Source organism: Hyperolius riggenbachi, chromosome 3, assembly GCF_040937935.1.
Source record: "Hyperolius riggenbachi isolate aHypRig1 chromosome 3, aHypRig1.pri, whole genome shotgun sequence".
NCBI lineage: Eukaryota > Metazoa > Chordata > Amphibia > Anura > Hyperoliidae > Hyperolius > Hyperolius riggenbachi.
The window spans coordinates 92,009,564-92,027,380 of record NC_090648.1 but is presented as its reverse complement, the minus strand read 5'-3'; the positions used below and the strand labels follow the sequence as shown (position 1 = coordinate 92,027,380).

Here is a 17,817-nt window from a genome sequence, read left to right as displayed (position 1 = left end):
TATTCAAACAGGCACTCAAGGGGTTACACTACCGAAGGGTGCCTGGAAAATTTCTGTTATTCTTTTCTCTCTGCTCGCTGCCTGGGGGGGGGTCTAAAAGCTTGTTCCACCAGAGAAGCCTGTGCAACCTATCAGCGGCACTTGCAGGGGACAGGGGTCGTTTCTATTGGTCGTTCCATGCTCATCCCTGCCAATAGCTTAATCACTACTAATCACAATGAAATGATCTATATCTTGTTTTTTTTCACCACCAATTGGGCTTTTTGGGGTTGATATTTGTTTTCAGTAATTACTTGATTTTTTATGCATTTTAAAGGGAAATACAAGGAAAAAATACACTATTTCTCCAATTTCATCCCCTATGGATTTAATATAAAACACTGCTACTGTGCATAAAACCCACACATTTTAGCTGCCTATTTGTCCTGGTTACCACAAGATTTTAATTATGTTCCTAGTACAAAGTATGGTGACAATATATTTGGAAATAAAGGTGTATTTTTTCTTTGGAGTTATTTTTTTTTCCATGTGCACGGGAATGCATGTGCGGGAACGCGCACGTGCACAGCGGCAGCTGCACTGTCTGACTTATAAAAACGTCCTGGAGCCATTAAGAGGCTCTAGCAGGACACTTCTATAAGTCAGCATATCATTAAAGGGAACCTTAACTGAACGGGGGGTTAAGAGTTTTACTTACCTGGGGCTATTACCAGCCCCCTGCAGCAGTCACTTAGTTTCGTTTTTGACGACTCACCAGTCGCCGGCCGCCATGCGTATTATTGGACGCATTCTCCAATGCAATTAGCGCATTCCGCACGCGTAGATATGCGGCAACGCGTATTTTTGTACACGTTGCGGTCCGCAATAGCGCTAATTGCATTGGTGAATGCGTCCAATAATACGCATGGCGGCCGGCGACTGGTGAGTCGTCAAAAACGAAACTAAGTGACAGCGGGGGACCAGAGGATTCCAGAGCGTCGCCGAGGGCACAGGACTGCTGCAGGGGGCTGGTAATAGCCCCAGGTAAGTAAAACTCTTTACCCCCCGTTCAGTTAAGGTTCCCTTTAAGTGGTTAAACTGTACTTTTATTGCTTTATTCTTAGTTAAAAAAGATGTATGTATCAGGGCCCTTAGATTTTTCTCACTTTCTCCACAGAATACCTTTTTGAGCATCTACCACTGATAATTAACTACTAAGGAGGCTAATGCTGGGAATACACGTTAAGTTTTTACTTTAGATAGATGGGTTCGATAGATAAATTCCAACCTGTCGGATCTGGTCGATTCTACTTTCGATTCGATTCTCCTCATTCAAGTGAATGTAATTGATAAGAAAAGATAAGGAATCGAAAGGGGAATCGAGCAGTGAATCGAGAGTAGAATCTATCGAAAGCGAAAACGACGGCAAAAATGAACGCAAAAACGCATCGTGTATTCCCAGCATAAGGATCAACCTTCACTAAATGTTTATTTCCATTTTTTGCAAGTTTTGAATACTGCAGAAAGAGTATAAATACTGGGAAGGATTGGGCGGGGCTGAAGTGCCCTCCTACAGCTGGACACTCCTGCTCCGCTATAAACCCCGGTATTACCCAGCAATCCTCTGACAGGGCTCCGGGCAATCATGGAGTCATCATGGAAGACAGTCTTGGGTCGAGGTTTTTTAACAGCCCGGACGGTCATGGGTTTCTGCCGAAGAACCTTATCCAAGTCTTCCATGATCTTCAGCTGGTGGCGGCGCTGGTACTCCTGCCTTGTGAAGTCCCCACGGCGGAGGATCACATCATCCTCTTTCCGCTGCTGCTGTTTTTGTTGCTGCTGCTGCTGTTGTGGTTGTTGTTGCTCCTCTTGCACCCGACTGTAGTAAAGCAAAAAGGAAATGTTCATGCCAAAGCAAACATGCCAAGAGAGTAAAAACTCTTCTGTGCTGTCTATTGCAAGCCCACACTCAGCGAAAGCCTGCAGACGCCCAGTGTTCAGTAGTAAGGACAGCAACTGTCACCAGAAATATACGCGTTGGAGTCAATTTCCAATAAAAGAAAGTAAAACTTACATCGTGGGTCCATGCACACTGGACCCCTTTGCATAAAAATGATTGAACACAATTGCACAGTATCCAGTAAAGTGGTAGTGCTCGGTCATCACCAGATTATAGGTCATAAGAGATGCCTGTTCCCGACAAGGTGAATTGTACAGAGTATATACACAGTTTCTATTTTTACAGCAAAGTCCCAGTTCTCCAGAACTCAACCAACCAGAACAAATCTTCGGCAGTACTCAGTGGTGAAGGCCAACTTTTTAGGCTGTGTATGGGCTCTGCTGTGCTTAAAGACGGGATTTCCATGGCCCTCACAAGGTTAATATACTTTCAATTACTGTATTTTAACCACTTAAGCCCTCAGTCGTTTTCACTTTATGCATCCGAGCAATGTTCACCTCCCATTCATTAGCCTATAACTTTATCGCTACTTATCACAATGAACTGATCTATATCTTGTTTTTTTCCGCCACCAATTAGGCTTTCTTTGGGTGGTACATTTTGCTAAGAGCTACCTTACTGTAATTGCACTTTAACAGCAAGAATAAGAAAAAAAAACTGAAAAAAATTCATTTCTCAGTTTTTGGCCACTATAGTTTTAAAATAATACATGCCTCCATAATTAAAACCCACGTATTGTATTTGCCCATTTGTCCCGGTTATTACACCGTTTAAATTATGTCCCTATTACAATGTATGGCAACAATATTTTTGGGGGAAATAAGAGCATTTTTTCCGTTTTGAATCCATCACCATTTACAAGCTTATATAAAAAATAAATAAAAAAAAATAAAAAAATTTCATCTTTACATAGATCTTTAAAAAGTTTAGACCCTTATGCCTCGTTTACATCATCACATGCAGATGGCCATGCTATGGGAACGCAGTGTGTACAATCGCACGCCATCTGCGTTTCCGTGCATTGTGTGGCTGATCCCATTCACGGTAGGGAATGGGTCAGCCACACGTTTTGCCAAAATATGCATGCAGCGTGCGTTTGCGCACCATACTGGAACAGAACACATGCAGTGTGAACAGCAGACAGTGCAGTCTATGCACTTCTGATATCCGTGTGTGTCTGCCTCCTACATGCGAAATACGGACAGCAATGCGTGTAATGTGAACGGGGCCTTAGGTAAATATTTATGTGGGTTTTTTTATTATAGTATTTTTTTTTTATTATTAAACATTTTGTGGGTGTTTTTGGGAGGGTGGGATGTAAATAGTATTTTATTTGGGTAAATATATGGGTATTTAATTTTTTTTTACATTTAGATGTAGTTTTACTTTTTGGCCACAAGATGGTAACCTTGAGTTTGTTTACATGACGTCTAGGAGTCAGAAAAAGCGAAGCTTCCGAGAGAAGCTGTCGCTTTTTCTGCGGGGGGGGGGGTTAGAGGAATCAGTGATCGGGCACCATAGCCCGATTCACTGATTACCTGGCTAACGAACCGCGGGCCGGTATACATACCATGAACTCTATATAAAAGGAGGACAAAGTGGTTAATATTTTATATAGAGTTCATGGTATGTATATAGAGTCAGGGATTGTACTGTATTAGTTAGGCCCATTTTTAACATTCAGTCTCAAGCAACCAGAAAGCACACTTATCCGGCATTAGCCAATCCCTGTTGGTGCTGGATAACGAGGACTTTGCTCTACATTGTTTTTACACAAATAAAGTTACGTTTTATCAGGCTAACCAAGCCAACTAGATACATACTAGGCTCACTCCTGTGGGACCTTGTGTACCAATATATTTCCTTGTATTGCTTCTTGAAGTTTTTGTTGGTCAATGAGGTCATCATACAAGGACGGCAGGCATCTTTACATGCTGCTCTCATAGACCATGAAAACAGGATCATCAATGAAGGTAAAACAATCTAGCATCAGCTACTGTGATTCATTCAGCCCTTATGGACAACGTACCTGGCCTCCTCTTTCTTTTCTTTTTCTTCCTCTTGCCACTGTTTCCTCTTCTTGGCCTCCTCCACCCTCTGCTGCTGCTTCTCCAACAAGGCTGCTCTCCTCTTGGCCATCTCCCCCTCTGTCCTCTCCTCACCCTGAGGAAACAAAACAGACGGAACCTCATCTCTCTCCTCCATCTCCAATATCCTAATCGCCTACAGAAGCAAAATGTGCACATGGGAGATGCTAATGGATTTAAATATTTAAAAAGTAAACAGACAGGAAGTGATTTACTTTTGTTGGCATTTTAAGGCTTGTAGAATGTAAAGGACAACTGAAGCGAGAGAGATATGGTGGCTGCCATATTTACTTTGTTTTAAACAATGCATATAGCCTGGTTGCCCTGCTAATCCACTGCCTCTAATGCCTGGTACACTCCTTGCAATTTCCCATCAGATAGATGGGTCGATAGATAATTTCTGACAGATCGGATTTATAATCATTTTTCTGATCACTTCTATGCAAAACGATCATAAATCAGATCAGACCTGTCGGAATTTTTTTATTCGACCCATCTGATGGGAAATTGCATGTTGTGTACCAGGCTTAAAGAGACTCTGTAACAAATTTTTCAGCCTTAGTTCTTCTATCCTATAAGTTCCTATGCCTGTTCTAATCTGCTCTGGCTTACTGCAGTCTTTCCTAACTGCACTGTCTCTGTAATAAATCAATGTATCTTTCCTCTGTCCTGTTTGTCGGGCTAAGGCTTGATTGTGTGGAATGTGCAGGGCTGCTTGTGATTGGTAGAAGCGATACACACCCTCTGCAGGCCCCCTGCACACTCTGAATGACTCACACACTATGCTTAGCGGAGCCTATTAGAAGCTGGTTAGTTTGTTTGTAAACACTGCCTAAAACTGTTAATTACAAGCCAGGATTGCAGCAGAGAGTGGCAGAAACAGCACAGAGGGGCACAGGAGAAAATAATGAATAGAATGGTATGCTTTTTATTGTAAGAATATTAGAGTACAGATTCTCTTTAATACTTTTAGCCATAGCCCCGAAACAAGCATGCAGATCAGATGCTTCTGACAAAAATCTGGCAAGATTAGCCACATGCTTGTTTCAGGTGTGGAATTCAGACACAACTGCAGCCAAACAGATCAGCAGGACTGCCAGGCAACTGGTATTGTTTAAAAGAAAAGCTATATATGGCAGCCTCCATATCCCTCTCACCTCTGTTTTCCTTTAAAGTGAACCAGTTGCAGTGTACAAAAAGAAAACCAACTGCCTCACCATCACAGTCACTACAGCAGGATGGCCAAAAGTAACAAACAAACAAAACAACAACAGCACAGACATCCCTGGTATGTTTACCAAGACAAAGGTCCGACAGTTTATGAACCAGTACAGAGGTGATATAAGGTGAAGAATTAACCAGTTACCACCTTTTGATTTCGGCATAAATCATCATCAATCTTGCACATTTTTCTTATGTGCCTGAGCACGTAGTTCCACTAAAGCCACTTCGTCATGCACCACGCCTCGTCTCTCCTCGCCGTTCCATAGTAACAGACATGTCGCTAGCCTCCAGGCTAGTGATGCATCTGTACAGAAGTTGGCCTCAAACTGTTGCCCAAAGGAATAGTCCCTTCGGGCAACAGTAAAGCCGGACGGCCACTGGGAGTACCACTTCAGCTTGCTGAAGTACAAATTCTTTGTTTATAATTTTCAGTCATGATTTGTGGCACGATTCGCGCCCTGTTCTTTCTAATAAAGTAACCTACATGGCGGGTCCTTGTGCGCCACCTTCCGGAGTGTCACCCCGACCCTTTGCACATAATGTCATTGCTTCTGTGCAAGAGGGCAGGCTACTGGCACACAGACCCGGCATGCTGGTAAAATGTTATTCAACCACAATCACGGCACAAAAAACACTGCAAAATCACTTTAGATCAGCAGGGTTGCCCTCATTGATGATTGGCGATTCCAAAGCGCAGCTAAAGCACTCTAGTGGGCCATTGTCCTAATTTGCAGCATGTGTGTAGCTGTAGGAAGGACAGTTTTATCTCTACAGATAACTAGCTGGGTCGTTCTAGAGGACAGTCAGCCAAGGCAGCCATTCAGGATCACCTTGGATGTGAACCAAATGTGTGAACCGGTGTCCCCTGACATCCTTTAAAGTTCCGACAAGCTGGATCCTGAGTGACAGCGACACCCGACTGCCATCCCAGCCCGCTATTCTCCTCGTCCTCTGGAAGCCATGTGCGATACTTTCTGCCAAGCAGAATAGCTGCATGAATCAGGCGCTAAACTGCTAGTGCAAGATTTACAAGTGAAAAGAATAACAAAGCTTGTTAAAGGGAATAAATTCTATTAAAACACTTTTTCCGTGCAGTGAGCATTATCACAGAATGATGCACCAAACCGCTGCATAAACGCTTGCCTTGAGGACAGAATCGGCAGTAATGACAAATGTTCCACAGAAAACTATTTATACCACCCTTAACCACTTGACGACCAGTGGATTTCTGTCTGATCTGTGCTGCGTGGGCTCTCCAGCCCGCAGCACAGATCAGGATTATGCCAGGGCGATCAGACTTACCCCCTATTTTCCCCACTAGGGGGATGTCCTGCTGGGGGGGTCTGATCGTCGACGGCTTGCTGCGCTTTGCGGGGGGGGGGCTCTTTAAAGCCCCCTTCCGCAGCGTTCTCTGCGCTCCGTCCCTCTCCCTCCCTCTGTGAGCTGCGCAGGACGGATATCCGTCCTGTGCATTGAAGGATAGGCTTCAGCCTATCGTAGGCTGCCGATCACCGGCCAATCAGAGGCCGGGGATCGCCGATCTGCCTTACGGCGCTGCTGCGCAACAGCGCCATATGATGTAAACAGCGGGGATTTCTTCCCCGCGTGTTTACATTTTGCTGGCGAGCCATGACCGGCGGCTCTCCGGCTGTTCACAAAGACACTCTCTGTGAACGGACATGGAAACCCGCAGATGACCAGTTTACGCCAATCGGCGTTAGCTGGTCGTCAAGAGGTTAAAGTGAACCTTAAGTCTCATAAAAAAAAATGAGTTTTACTCACCTGGGGCTTCCCTCTGCCCCCTGAAGCCGATCGGTGCCCTCACCGTGTCTCTGCGATGCTCCCGTCCCTGCCAGCGACCACTTTCGGTTTCGCCATCAGGACCAGACAGGCATGGGAACGCGAGTGATTATTCGCGCTCCCAGCCACAATATTGCCCCCTATGCTGCTATTGCTATTACTCATTTTTTTTAGAAGACTTAAGTGCCTCTTTAAAGGATACCCGAGGTGACATGTGACATGATGAGATAGACATGTGTACAGTGCCAAGCACATAAATAACTATGCTGTATTCCTTTTTTTCTATGTAAACACCAGGTATGTAAGTGGCAGTTCCTGTCTGAGTCAGGACTGGGTCAGACTACAGTGTGATCCTCACTTTTTAAAAAAAATTACAACTCTAAAACACTTTCCTAGCAGAAAATGGCTTCTGAGAGCAGGGAAGAGATAAAAAGGTTCAACAGTTAATAGATTTTAGCTCTGGCATACTTCAATGTGTTCATTGAGCAAAAACAATAAAACAGTAAAAACTAAAAAGTAGATTTAAATAAAAAATAAAACTGGAACATTTAAAAAAGTAATTTTTAGGAGGAGGATAGAAACCATTGTTTATTTCATTCGTTTATTTTCACCTAGGGTGTCCTTTAAGCCAGGTACACACTTTCAATTATGATTGACCAATCCCAGACTGATTTTACCACCTCCGTGTAGTATAAGGGTTTACTTACACAATCTGCTCATACCGTAGCATTCCATATCTGTTGACCCTAATGCTACATGGAGGTGGTAAAATTGGTCAGTCTTTACAGTCAGGCTCATCTTATTAGGGACAGCTGAATCTCATTATATGGTAACTCTGCTTTCATTCAGAGGCAACAGACAAGACTCCTGCAGATGCGTTACGGATTTCTTTTTATTTACTTTTTAGGTCATCGATGTATTATCCATGCCTTTTTCAATCTCTTATTTATGTGTCCTTTGATGTATAAAAGAGTACGTTTGGACATTTCAATGACACTCAGTTCCAGCCAGTTAGCTCCCTCAAATATGGTTTAGTTAATGGTCTTACCTTAAAGAAGAACCCAAGTCCTTTCTGCGTTCCGCCTTCGTCCCCAGGAGTTCCCTCAAGTGAGTCCATTCCATCTACCTCTGCATCTTCTGTGGGCTGAAGATCAGACAAAGGGATCTCTATAAGGCTACTTCTCTTTCCATCCCTCTCCTCCCCAGTGAATGGCCCGATGCCACTACTCTGGGGAACTACAGAGGCTACTGGCCTTGAATTGTTTCCATGCATTTCATAGGTTATCTGAGCCTCCTCATTTTCACTCTCTCCTTCCACATCGTGTGAAAAAAGTATAGAGGACCGTGTCTGAACCGGAACTTTGCTTGGTGAGAATTTGCGTAGGTGAGGTATAGTGTCCACATTGTGGGGAGGGGTCAGTACTCTGGCAACAGGTGGAATCTTAAGTTCAACAGGGCGGGTATTTTTGGGGCTCTTAGGTGTTATAGGAACAGGTTGCAAAGACCTCCTAGTGTTGGGTTGGGGAGATTTTGGAGCCATTCTTGAGGGCGACTGAGAAGGAGATACAGGTGTGGAACGAGGAGTTTGGATTTCCCGTGTAAGCCTAGTAGGAGGTGAGGACTTCGGTCGATGAGGTGGAGGGGAAGACTTTGGAGCTGGGATGACCCAAGTCTTGCTCTCTTTCTTCATTAGCTTCTCCTGCTGATCAGACAACCTTTTCATATCTGTTTGCAGGGAGGATAGTGCAGAATTTAACTTCGCTACTGCTTTATTATAATCTCCTAGATTGTTATCTAGTCCAGCTTTTGTAACCTCAGGAGAAAAGCTTACTTGCTTTTCTACCCGTGGTTTCACCGACCCATCATTTACTTTCCCGCTGTCTTTCTCTTCTTCATTTTGGTCATGCTCTCTTTCGGCTTCTATCTCCTTAGGAAGTCCCTCATCTGGAGAAAATTTCAAATCATTTTCTTCATCATCTTCCTCTCCTTTTTTTAATTGGAGAAAGGCATTCTTTCCAAGACGCTGACGATGCTTTGTAAAAATTGCTTCAATCCTCTTCTTCTGAGCTTCAATAGCCCTTCTCTTCTCTTCAAGCCTAGCACCAAGTTGGTTCATCTCAGAGTTCAAGGCTGGGCTCTTAACAGGGGATTCCTCTGCTTTCTGTGCCCATGTGGTCGTATTGGGCGAACTATTAGACAGTGGAGACGGGAAACTATCGGGGTTCACTTTGGCATCTAATTTCTTCTTGCGTTCTGCAAAACTGGTCATCTTTGTACCCGATCCCGTAGAAGAGTCAGCCTGTGAGCTTAATGAGCTTCGACTGGACTCCTGAGTAACTTTGTTCTCATCTGCATCAGAGTCCAGACTATTATCCCTTAGCACAGAGTCATCATCTCTTGACAGTCGTCTAGAAGTATCATGTGTTCTATACACACCTAGATCAGGGACTAGATCATCCTCTACTTTAGATGGCTTGGACTCTTCTGGAGAGTGGAGGTAAAATCCATCTGGTGCTCCCTCTGGGTGGAGACGTGTTTCTGAACTGTGAATGATCTGCAGAGCTTCTTCAATGGTAGGCAATTCCATTGGTGTTCCTTGTCCACCACCTGGTTTCTCCTGAACCTGCAGGTCTGTGTTGCCCTTCCCAGTCAAAGGGACCTTCTTGAAGGTGCGTGGTTGAGTTGGAATCTCAGCTGCATCCTCAGGAGGTGTGTAGGTAGCTCGAGTAATGCATTTTGGTGATTTGGGGGAAGAGGGAGCATACACCGGAGGTGTAAGGCTATCTGAGCTGACAGAACGAAGAATGTTCACAGGGTTCCCCATAACAATGTCAACATCACTGTCAAGGCCAAATGGTATACTGAAGGAAACTGCTTGGGACAGTGGAGAGCTGTGGAATAGAAAGAAATAGGTTTAAGATGTAATTCAGCCCACCTGTACAGTACATTCAGAGCAACATGACTGCAAACAAATAAAACACCCTAAACAGACCTACCTTAAAGGATTTTTTGCCCAGGACTTTCCAAATCCATCCATGTGGGACATTGATGAAGAATGAGGAAGAGATCCTACCATAAAGAAAGAAGAAGGAAAAAATGAAAAATTAATAGAAAACTCGGTAGCTGCATTTAAAACCTTCAAGTCAGTAAGTCTATGAACAATTTCCCTACATTTTGTCCACTCCTGCACCCCTATCCACTGCATCACATACATACAAAGAAATTCAAGGAAAAATCACAGAAAACTCTTACTTTATGGCCCAAATCACTGTTCTATAACCTCCAGCAAAGCTTTTGTCTTGGGAAGGAAAGGGGGGGGGGGTCATTTGTGTCCATCAATACAGGATTCTCCACTGCTACCCTTTTCAAACATCTTAAATCAGAAGGCAATAGGTAAACAAAGTCAGACTAACAAGGAAGGGACACTGAACTGGAGGAGGGCTGTCACAATTTACCTATTCAGTGTGTTATTTAGTTAGTAAAATAATTGCAGGATGTTTCGGAAACTATTTCTCAAAGTTACTGGATTTTTAGCCTGAGCAAGCTGAATGTGGCATTATTCCATTTCTGCCAACGGGGTTACTCTTTAAAATGTCAGTGTATGTATAAAAGAGGTCCATTGGGGATCCAATTTCTCAAACGATCTGTGCTATTCGATCACGGCCATAAAAAGGAACCGATCGGGGACTCAAATGGAGGGGAAAATCACAAGCAAACTGATCAAACCAAAATATGTAACTGTTCCGAAATTTGGATTGATGGAACAAAATCGATAGAAGGATAGTTTGTCGCTAATCGGCACCATTAATGGTAGTCTATCCATCATACAGTTGATCGCTCAGGTGATTGTACAGTTAGTGGGCACCTTTAGTATGCGTGAATGATTTAAAATACGATACTGAATAATAATAATAATTAGAATTAGTTTTTACTAATGTAAGTACTAATAAAAATGTAAGTTGGAAAAAAAAACGTAATAATTAAAGATAACAATTTTAGATCTCCTTCATAACCCTACCGCCTACCTCCACCATGTACAATATAAGTTATTACTCTATGCCTATACTGATTTATAACTAGTTACAGTGGGTGTTGATCCCGGTTTGAAAAATATCCCTCTAAGGCCCGGTTCACATCTGTGTTTTGAGCCAAGTGGATCCGGTGTCCGCTTCACCGGATCTGAATGACTCGTCCGTGGCCTTGTTCACATTAGTGGAAACGGATCTGATCAATGATCGATCGGATCAGTTTTCACTCGGCAATACATACCTTATCTTCATAGGCAGTCGGCGGTAGAGGCTTCCGTCTTCTTCCGCGTCATGTGACTACACAGCGCGTCATGTGACTAGTCACATGAAGCGGAAGAAGACTGAAGCCTCTACCGCCGGCTGCCCATGAAGATAAGGTATGTATAAAGCCTCCCTAGCCCACCCACCCGGCTGCTGCACCCTCCCATCGCTAGATTCACGTCGGCCCATACCCCCATCCCCCGTGGAATGGTCCATTTCTTCACTAGTGTGTGCCGCCAATGCTGTAGTATTTTTTGTCCGGATCCATTCCTCTAGGCAGAACGGTCAGGAAAATTAGGCATTTTTCAGATCCGGGCACCGGAACGTATCCGTACCAACCGACGCATGTGAATGGATCCATAGGTTAACGTTGGATCCATTCACATTCGTTCCGTTTGTACAGTATACGTTCCGGTTACGTTCTGGAAAAAAAACGCTAATGTGAACCGGGCCTTAAGCTGGGTACACACGATGCAATTTCTGGTCCCATTGATGGGAATCAAACGATTATTTACATCAGGTCCGAACTGTTTCTGATCGATAAAGGGAACGATTTTGCAAAGTTATCATTGGAAAATCGATTGGAAGCAGTTTGGACCTGCACACATGCAACTTCCTGTCAGATTGCCCGTTGATCGGACGGGAAATAGCATCGTGTGTTCCCAGCATTACATCTTCCCCAATGTTCTTCCTTCCTTTCCTTCTGTTAATTTGAACTGCTTATCACCCCTCTACAGATCTTATTGGCACTTCAGCAAACAAAGTATGGAATAAAGAGAAGTCATTTGTTAGTGTATGAGTCCCATGCCAATATTTTAAAACAAAGCTAAAAAAAAAACTGAAGAAAGAGCACTGCATTAGAGAGTTATTTTCAAACATTTAACCCTGCTTGTATACAAGTACAGTAGTGTTTTATCATACATGCTGCAAAAGATACAAAACAACTCTTAAAGAGAAACTCCAACCAAGAATTGAACTTTATCCCAATCAGTAGCTGATACCCCCTTTTACATGAGAAATAGAATGATTTTCACAAACAGACCATCAGGGGGCGCTGTGTGACTAATTTTGTGCTGAAACCCCTCCCACAAGAGGCTCTGAATACCGTGGTACTCTGGGCAAACTGCCACAATGTAACAATGTTCACAGACAGGAAATGGCTGTTTAAAGCTGTCTGTAACAGCCAGAGCAGCTAGAAACAGCTACATAACTTGCCCACAGTAACAATGTCACCATGTAATACATGTCAGAATGTGAATCTGGGAGAGGAAAGATTTTACAATGAGCAAACACTGACTAAATCATTTATACATAATTATTGTAAAAATTAAGCAGTTTTTTTTATTAAATTATTTTCACTGGAGTTCCTCTTTAAATCCTTATTAGTGTTGGAAATTGAATCTCACCTGTGGTTCCAGGTCTAAATGTGAAGATAGGGGAGCCCCTAAGGGAAGCATAAAGGAGAACAGAGGTGAAATTAGCTCCATAAAACATTGGCATCCAAAAAATGGTGTGCAAAAAAAATGTGTGTGTGGTATCGTGCTCACAAGTGCGAGCCTAGCCTAAGGCCCCTTTCACACCAAAAACGGCAATCTGCATCGCAAACGCAATCCAGTCTCAATTTTCTTTATTCACACAGTGTGCACTGATTAATGTGCAATCGGGTGCAGGTGATTTACCTGGCAGGAGCCTATAGACACAGATGTCCTGGCACCCAAAAATGAACCATGTATTCCCAGCATAATACTAAGTAGCTAGAGGTGCCCTCAAGTATTAGGTAGCTAGAGGAACCCTGACTGAAGGGAGATCTGGTTAGTGGAATGCCGAGAGCAGAGTGAGTAACCTCTCATTTACACTCATCAGGACACTGCATAGGGAGGGAGGGAGGGAGGTACTAGGTGAGGGAGGGAAGGAAGGAGGGAGGGGGGGGTACTGGGGGAGAGGAGTGAGCCGCCTTTCCATCAGGTGCCTGTAGTCACGTGTTTACAGTGCCTTATGGTAATTCCGGCACCGATCGGGTGAGTTTAACACAATGCCCTTACGATAGGCAAATTGTGGCTGGTCCACGAATCCCAACACAGTTGAAGTGAAAGGGCCCTTCCACTAGCTGCTATCTACTTTAAAAAAAAAGTGGATCGCAGCAGTTTTGCAGATTGCCAAGGCACCGCGATTTACATTTCCCACTAGTGCTCGCTGTTTTTTTCCCAGAATGCATTCGGCTGCATGCGTGATTCTCGTTGCAATCGTGCTCCGTTCCTGACGGCTATCGCAAAAAGCATCTTGCGTGATGGCAAGTGCAGGCGATTGTGCTTGCGATCGCACTTGCTAGTGGAAAAGGGCCTTCTGTGAACCTTTGGCAGGATTTGCAGGTGGGAGACAATTAGTGCTTACTGAGCGGCACCTGAGAGCATCTCAGAACATCATGTAGGACACAATTAGATCCTCTTGGGTTTTTGGTTTCAGCTCTCGTCAGATACAGTATATGGCCATATTACATTACCTTGTGTTTATTGGTAAACTACATTGATCTAGGAAGCATTTTATTGTCCTTGTGGTGCTGTAAATAAAATAGATTTGAAGCTCTTTATAGTGGCCACTGAAATGTAAATAAAGCATTGATTTTTTTTTCTTTTTGTACATACTCTGCATTCAGTTCTGCGTTTTAGTGCGCTATGATGGCCACACTAATTGTATGACCCTTGTATAATAAAGAGTTGTGAACATTAAGGACTCATCAAAGTTTTGCTAGTGGCCCTTTGATTTGTAGTTACGCCCCTGCATTCGGGGAAGGTAACTTTGTAGTTACGCCCCTGCATTCGGGGAACGTAACTTTGTAGTTACGCCCCTGCATTCGGGGAAGGTAACTTTGTAGTTACACCCCTGCATTCGGGGAAGGTAACTTAGCCCCATGGTCAGAAGGACAATAGTTTTGGGGACAGCTGTAAACTCTTTATATTTCCAGCTGAAACAATCAGGAGTGATTGTTTCTGCAAAGGAAAGTCTGTAGTTGCAAGTGAGGCCTACATGGACTAGACTTGGTGTATTGGACCTTGAAATTCCCCAGACATCAGTGCAATGAATGCTGCTGATCAAAATTGCCATTCTAATATGTTCCAGAATGTTTTTTTGCTGGTGCAGGTTAAACCAGATGAGCAGACATTGATATTAGCCACAGGCCAAGGGGGTGAGGGGAATCAACCAAGAGAAATTGTTGCCGAGAAAAAAAGGCCACCGATTGGCGACTACTCAATCGTTATACGTACCCTCCGCTGTGAGCACTTGATGGTGTGGGGGTGCTACTCTCAGTGCCCGACTGCAAATCTGAAAGAGAAGAAACCAAAAAGTTCAATCTCTGTTGCACAAGCATCATAATTCTATGGACTGATTGGTGCAATGTCCACAGACTCACTTGATAAACACAGAGGGACTTGCCTTTAGGTTGTACAAACTCTGGTTTGGCGACTTCGAAGCAGTAATACAGGTCAGCCAAGAGTCCAACAAGATTTACCTGATGACCAAAAAGAAGCAATTTAGCATACGTTTACTGTTCAAGGTACCTGGGCAGTCGGGTCACTAGGTAGGTGTGGACCACACCAGGTGTCAATAGCAGAGGGGGTAACATCAAGCTCCAGGCTAAGGGAGCGTGGAGTAAGACTATATACCAGGATATTGCTTGATGTACTTCTCACTCCTGCTTTTCTCTCTTCTGGCTGCTAATGGAGATCAGAGGCCACCAGAGCCATGTGGTGATAACCTTAATATCTCAACGTGTGGACAGTATAACAATCCCCATCTCTTTTCTCTTCCCATAGCTAGGGTATCCAGTGTGGTACTTCTTTTATCCCCCATAGCAACCATCAACACCCCGCACACACATACAGAGCAAAGTGTGTCCAGTGTAGTACTGCACCCTCACCCCCACAGCAAGCATGGCCAGAACTTCCCACCCCCAAAGTGTGGCCAGTATAACAATCCTTAACCCCAACATCTCTCTCCTCTTGTAGTGAATGGGTCCAGTATAACCCCTTCCAAACCCCATTCTCAACAAATGTTAGTAACACGCAACGTCAAATATAATTATATATATATTTGAGTCTGGTGAGAATGGAGGATAATGTGGTGAGAGAGGGTGACACCAACCCTAGGGACGCCTCTGCACCTGGGTGAAGGCGGTACACATGGGGGGCCTTCTGCTTCTTACCCGCAGGGTGGAGGGCACATACAGCAGGTCTTCCAGGGTAAGTGGGCACGATGGAGGTAGATGCTCGACATAGAAATCTCGCAGGAGCTGCAGATTGTACAGACTGTCAGCCACAGACATGGTATCCTTCAAACAGACATCTGCAAAACGAGAGAGACATGCATGAGGCTTGGTGAGACTGCTGCACTCGGGATCCCCATTACCAAACAAAAAGAAATGCCGTTATCTGCCAATATTGTGGTGACTGTAGTGCAATTTTACTAGACCATTTGCTGCCCAGTCTCCACCCCTCCTACCCATTATCAGCCACAAGGTAGAGGTACTCTGACTGGCGGGGAACCAGCCTGTATTTCCTTGTCTGCATATATAACCTGATCCCTCCCATCTCCACCTACTACTGATAAGAGATTAACTCCTTGTGCTCCACAACAGCAGGGTCTTATAATTATACCAATGTGCTGAGCTGCAGTGCTGGACAAAGAGTTGATCTCTAAGCCGGAAAAAGCAGCTAATCTTTTTGATTTCTGTCAGAACCCTCCTACTAATACACTCCTCTCTGATAAAGGGTTCCAGCCTCCAGACCAGGTGTTTTTGCGACTACACTTGTTATAGATGTAGAGATTTCGATGTCTACACTTGTTTTAGGACCATAGCAAGATGGCCCCCGGACTGAGGGTCACCAGGGGTATGCAAGAGAAAGGGTGTGAATATTGGGGGCCTTCTTTAAAGTTATGCCCCGGTCTATGGGAAAAATATTAGCGGCAGAGGTTCAGCAGGCCAGCCAGGCAATGTGCATTGTTTAAAAGGAAACACATATGTCAGCCTCAATTTGTCTCTCACCTTGGGTTCCCTTTAAAGGGGAACTGAAGAGAGAGGTATATGGAGGCTGCCATGTTTATTTCCTTTTAAGCAATACCAGTTGCCTGGCAACCCTGCTGATCCTCTGCCTCTAATACTATTAGCCATAGCCCCTGAACAAGCATGCAGCAGATCAGGTGTTTCAGACTTTAAAGTCAGATCTGACAAGACTAGCTGCATGCTTGTTTCTGGTGTTATTCAGATACTACTGCAGAGAAATAGACCAGCAGGGCTGCCAGGCAACTGGTATTGATTAAAAGGAAATAAATATGGCAGCCTCCGTATACCTCTTACTTCAGTTCTCCTTTAAGCAGCTTAGGTATTAGTTCAGGTAGTGGTAATGTGCAGGCAAAAGTGTTGCGGACACATCTTTTATTATAACACTATTCCAGCCCTCCGCCTCAATTGCTCTTGCGCAACCTACTCTACCTAATTACTAGGAATATTATAAGGGAATGCTTTGCATACAGCAGAAACGGTGCATTATGGGAGTCCCTGCTTGCTCACAGAAAGCTGAATAATTACAGACATCTTTTTGTTTTTAGAAGGCAATTTTATGTACCTGATCATCATTATTGCTTTACCAGAACATCAAAGAACTCCTACTGCTAGATGTCCCTCAGCAGGGCTCACGGTTTAATGTACCTACAGCCAAGTCTCCACAGACTTCAAAGGAACCTACAAGCTTCTAGCGCGCTCCGAGCATTTCTCTCTCATTGCCTTATCGTGAGCTTAGCCACACAGCTCTACAACTTCAAAAACTCCAGCCTATCACAGAAGGAAAATCCTTGCCGGAACGCTGAGCAAATGCCCGACATTTTTATGGGAGCTGAAAGCCGAGTACATTCTGTATATTGAGGTGAACGGACACAAGTCATTGCTGCATGCCACACTGAGACCAATGCGAAGCAACACACCACTTTCTTGGAGTAAATCAAACTTCTGTGATGCTGAATTTCGTATGTTTTGTGCATTTTTAAAGGAGGCAGGTCCACCACTGCCTCCTCAGCAATTTTTAACCTTTTTAGCTACTTTTTATCATTTTGGCGCCTCTGTTTTTCCTCGTACAGTACCACCCTTGGTGGAGGGGTGTTACCCCTTTTTTCTGATCTACAGAGAGCGACTTCTTACTCCTGAGTGGGGACAGGTCTAATCTCCCCACCTGCCTTTACAGTGGTTGCCTTAGTGGTAACCCAGATTTGTGTGTATTCATTACTTACCATACACTACCCATCCTCATACCAATACTTACTATACTATAGAGGGCTCTCGTTGTCTCTCCCCTCCCCCCCCCCTTTGCAATTTAAAATACATATGTACATTAACAGATGAAATATACCTATATGACTACTAGGTATGTGAAACCAAGTTAAAACTTCATTTATTTATTATTTTAAGATTTCCATAACTTGTAATAAA

General features: G+C 43.9%; 1 protein-coding gene across 3 annotated transcripts in view; it reads right to left on the bottom strand.

Moving 5' to 3' along the window:
* CAMSAP3 (calmodulin regulated spectrin associated protein family member 3) overlaps positions 1-17,817 on the bottom strand; it is a 151,195-nt gene that overhangs the window by 6,126 nt on the left and 127,252 nt on the right. For all 3 annotated transcript variants that reach the window (XM_068274583.1, XM_068274585.1, XM_068274584.1), the window contains exons 6-13: positions 15,541-15,680; positions 14,772-14,847; positions 14,603-14,660; positions 12,746-12,783; positions 10,047-10,119; positions 8,099-9,941; positions 3,969-4,102; positions 1,593-1,858 (exon numbers count right to left, since the gene is read on the bottom strand). In XM_068274583.1, the coding sequence (XP_068130684.1) occupies positions 1,593-1,858; positions 3,969-4,102; positions 8,099-9,941; positions 10,047-10,119; positions 12,746-12,783; positions 14,603-14,660; positions 14,772-14,847; positions 15,541-15,680 (2,628 nt within the window). The remainder of the gene's footprint in view (positions 1-1,592; positions 1,859-3,968; positions 4,103-8,098; positions 9,942-10,046; positions 10,120-12,745; positions 12,784-14,602; positions 14,661-14,771; positions 14,848-15,540; positions 15,681-17,817) is intronic.